The sequence below is a fragment of the Sinocyclocheilus grahami genome, unplaced genomic scaffold (assembly GCF_001515645.1).
Source record: "Sinocyclocheilus grahami isolate Dianchi unplaced genomic scaffold, SAMN03320097.WGS_v1.1 scaffold2292.1, whole genome shotgun sequence".
Lineage (NCBI taxonomy): Eukaryota > Metazoa > Chordata > Actinopteri > Cypriniformes > Cyprinidae > Sinocyclocheilus > Sinocyclocheilus grahami.
In genome coordinates, this window is record NW_015507471.1 from 3,216 (window position 1) to 6,279 (window position 3,064).

The 3,064-nt window shown below is 38.9% G+C and overlaps 1 protein-coding gene across 1 annotated transcript in view; it reads left to right on the forward strand.

The window, feature by feature from the left end:
* Positions 1-3,064, forward strand: part of LOC107574625 (caskin-2-like) — a gene marked incomplete at its 5' end in the record, with an annotated part of 28,432 nt that overhangs the window by 3,212 nt on the left and 22,156 nt on the right. The window contains one exon of the mRNA XM_016261064.1: positions 2,646-2,698. Within this exon, the coding sequence (XP_016116550.1) occupies positions 2,646-2,698 (53 nt within the window). The remainder of the gene's footprint in view (positions 1-2,645; positions 2,699-3,064) is intronic.

Genomic DNA, 3,064 nt, shown 5'->3' on the forward strand with positions numbered 1-3,064 from the left:
TACATACAAGGAATACATTCTTGAAATATATTTGATTTAGTTTACAGATAAACAAGAGAAAAAACACGTCACATAATGTAGCCTATATACGCTGAGTTTCAGTTGATTTTTGTGACAGGCTTAATTTGTTCACATAAAGGAAACTCAAATGGCAGAAAGCCACATTCTATTTGTTTTCTTTATTTTACAAAAGCACAATGTTTTGTTTTCATCGTGAGTGTACACAAATAAAAGCAGACCTTTATACATTGATGCATTATTAATAAGACAATAAGTGTTTAAAGTTGATTCTGCTGGTATAAGGAAACAGTTTAAGTGCACACACACACACACACACACACACACACATACATCCATCAGTTCCAGCATTGCTAACTTGACAGCGCAGTTGGTACTTTATCAAAATAAACCAAAGTGAACCAGTGAACCAAACATCAGCCCGCCCGCCCTCCTCTGTGTCACCGTTGGAACGCGACTGAAGTACAAAGTCTATAATTTACATAATAAATAATAGTTTAGCTTTCAGATACGTTACATCGCAAATATGGAAATATTATGGAATATTTGGATTTGTGCCGAATGAGAGAGGTAGGATACACAAGCACAAAGCTCCATTTCGCAAACAGTTGAGTGCACAAGCCTTTAAAGTATACTCCTTCGTCAGTCTGTGAGAGACGCATTCAGAATCAGCACATGGTCACTGTCTAGTGGGCTTTGTTTTCGCAACTCATGGCATTCGCTGTTCTTCTGCTGGCGGCCGGTTATCAAACAGCGTTGCATTCCTGCGGGCTACCCCTTCTGGATTGGGGGTGAATTGCCTGTATTCATTGTAAGGCCTCATGCACCGAACCGAGATGTCCGTACCGTGACGGTTCGGTACGAATACATGTATTGTTCTACCCCTAGTATATACATATATACATATATACAGTGCACAGCATAAATGAGTACACCCCCTCTGATTAAATATAAAAGATGTATTTTCTTAATGATCACTAATATAATTCATAGAAAGTTGAAAATGTATTAAACATATTCTTAATAAAAACAGAGAAATTCATGCCATTAATATCTGTAAAATAAAAACTTAGCCAATTTTTGTTTAAATGAAGGATTGCAGAATTGAGTACAACCTAGATTTAATTCAACCAAGTGTAATATTCTAGAACTTAATATGTCCTCCATAACTCACTGCTCTGACACTTCTTGACACTGAGTGTACAAGTTCATGACAAATTTTCACATCTGTGCTGTTTAACTCCTGGAGGACGACCTCCTTAAATGCCCTGGTCTTTAATGGGGAGTGTTGCTCAGCTCGTCTCTACAGAATCTCTCACAGCAGTTCAAGAGTGTTAAGATTGAGTGAAATACATGTCCACTGAAGGATTTTCAACTCAGGAGAAAGAATATCTTCATTGTCATGTTAAAAAAAAGCCCAACAATGCAGGGAATGAGAAGAGGGAAGCATCTTCAGTTTCAGGTTTTTGTATTACAGCACACAGTGGTGTGTGAATTCATGACAACTCCCTCACACCTTCAGCACTCATACATCCCTATAGAAGAGCTTTACTACCACTGAATGCCACTGTGGGAACCAGGCACTTCTCTCTGTACTCCTCTCCTCTAGCAACACCAGAACATTTTGTATGCTGTTAGATCCGAAATGATTGAATTGGTCTCATGAGACCAGAGTATGGATTCCCAGAAGTCTATATTTTGTAAATATGGACCTTGGAAAAAGCTAAATGAGTTTAATGTGCTTTGGCTACAGTCGGTAGTTCTGGTGTGGATAAACAACCATGCATGTCACTTCTGCATGCTGCATCTTACTCTGTTAGATAAAGTGTTACTCTTTTCACAGCTTTTGCCGGCTCTGAGACACTTTCACAGTGTTTCTCCTGCTCTTTTTCAACCAAAAAAATCACACATCACTAAATGAAAACACTTTAACAGTATACTTACCTGTTGATCAATACTTGCCTTAACCTTACATCCGTTCTTTTTTTTTTAGTAACTTTCAGGAGAGTGTACTCATTTTTGCAACACAACATTTTATCACTTTGATAAGAAAATGGTATTTTGAATCATTTTAACATTCTTCGTTGGTAACTGATCAAGCAGACATGCTGAAATATTATATCTCTAAAAAACCATATAATGTCTTCTAAGCAAAGAGTAATTGCTGAATTTGTTAAGTTTCAGAGGGGGTGTACTCATTTATGCTGTGCACTGTATATATATATATATATATATGTATATATGTATATATACAGTATCTCACAGAAGTGAGTGCACCCCTCACATTTTTGTAAATATTTTATTATATCTTTTCATGTGACAACACTGAAGAAATTACACTTTGCTACAATTTAAAGTAGTGAGTGTAACAGCTTGTATAACTGTAAATTTGCTGTCCCCTCAAAATAACTCAACACACAGCCATTAATGTCTAAACCGCTGGCCACAAAAGTGAGTACAAGTAAAAATGTCCAAATTGGGCCCAATTTCTCTCCCCGGTGTCATGCGACTCTTTAGTGTTACAAGGTCTCAGGTGTGAATGGGGAGCAGGTGTGTTAAATTTGGAAGTTCAACATGGCACCTCATGGCAAATTAATATATAAAAATAATTGTTGCTCTACATAAAGATGGTGTAGGCTATGAGAAGATTGCCAAGATCCTGAAACTGAGCTGCAGCACGGTGGCCAAGACCATACAGCAGTTTAACATGAGAGGTTCCACTCAGAACAGGCCTCGCCATGGTCCACCAAAGAAGTTGAGTGCACGTGCTCAGCGTCATAGCGTCCAGAGGTTGTGTTTGGGAAATAGACGTATGAGTGCTGCCAGCATTGCTGCAGAGGTTGAAGGGGTGGGGGGTCAGCCTGCACACTGCATCAAATTGGTCTGCATGGCTGTCGTCCCAGAAGGAAGATGATGCACAAGAAAGCCCGCAAACAGTTTGCTGAAGACAAGCAGACTAAGGACATGGATTACTGGAACCATGTCCTGTGGTCTGATGAGACCAAGATAAACTTATTTGGTTCAGATGGTGTCAAGCGTGTGTGGC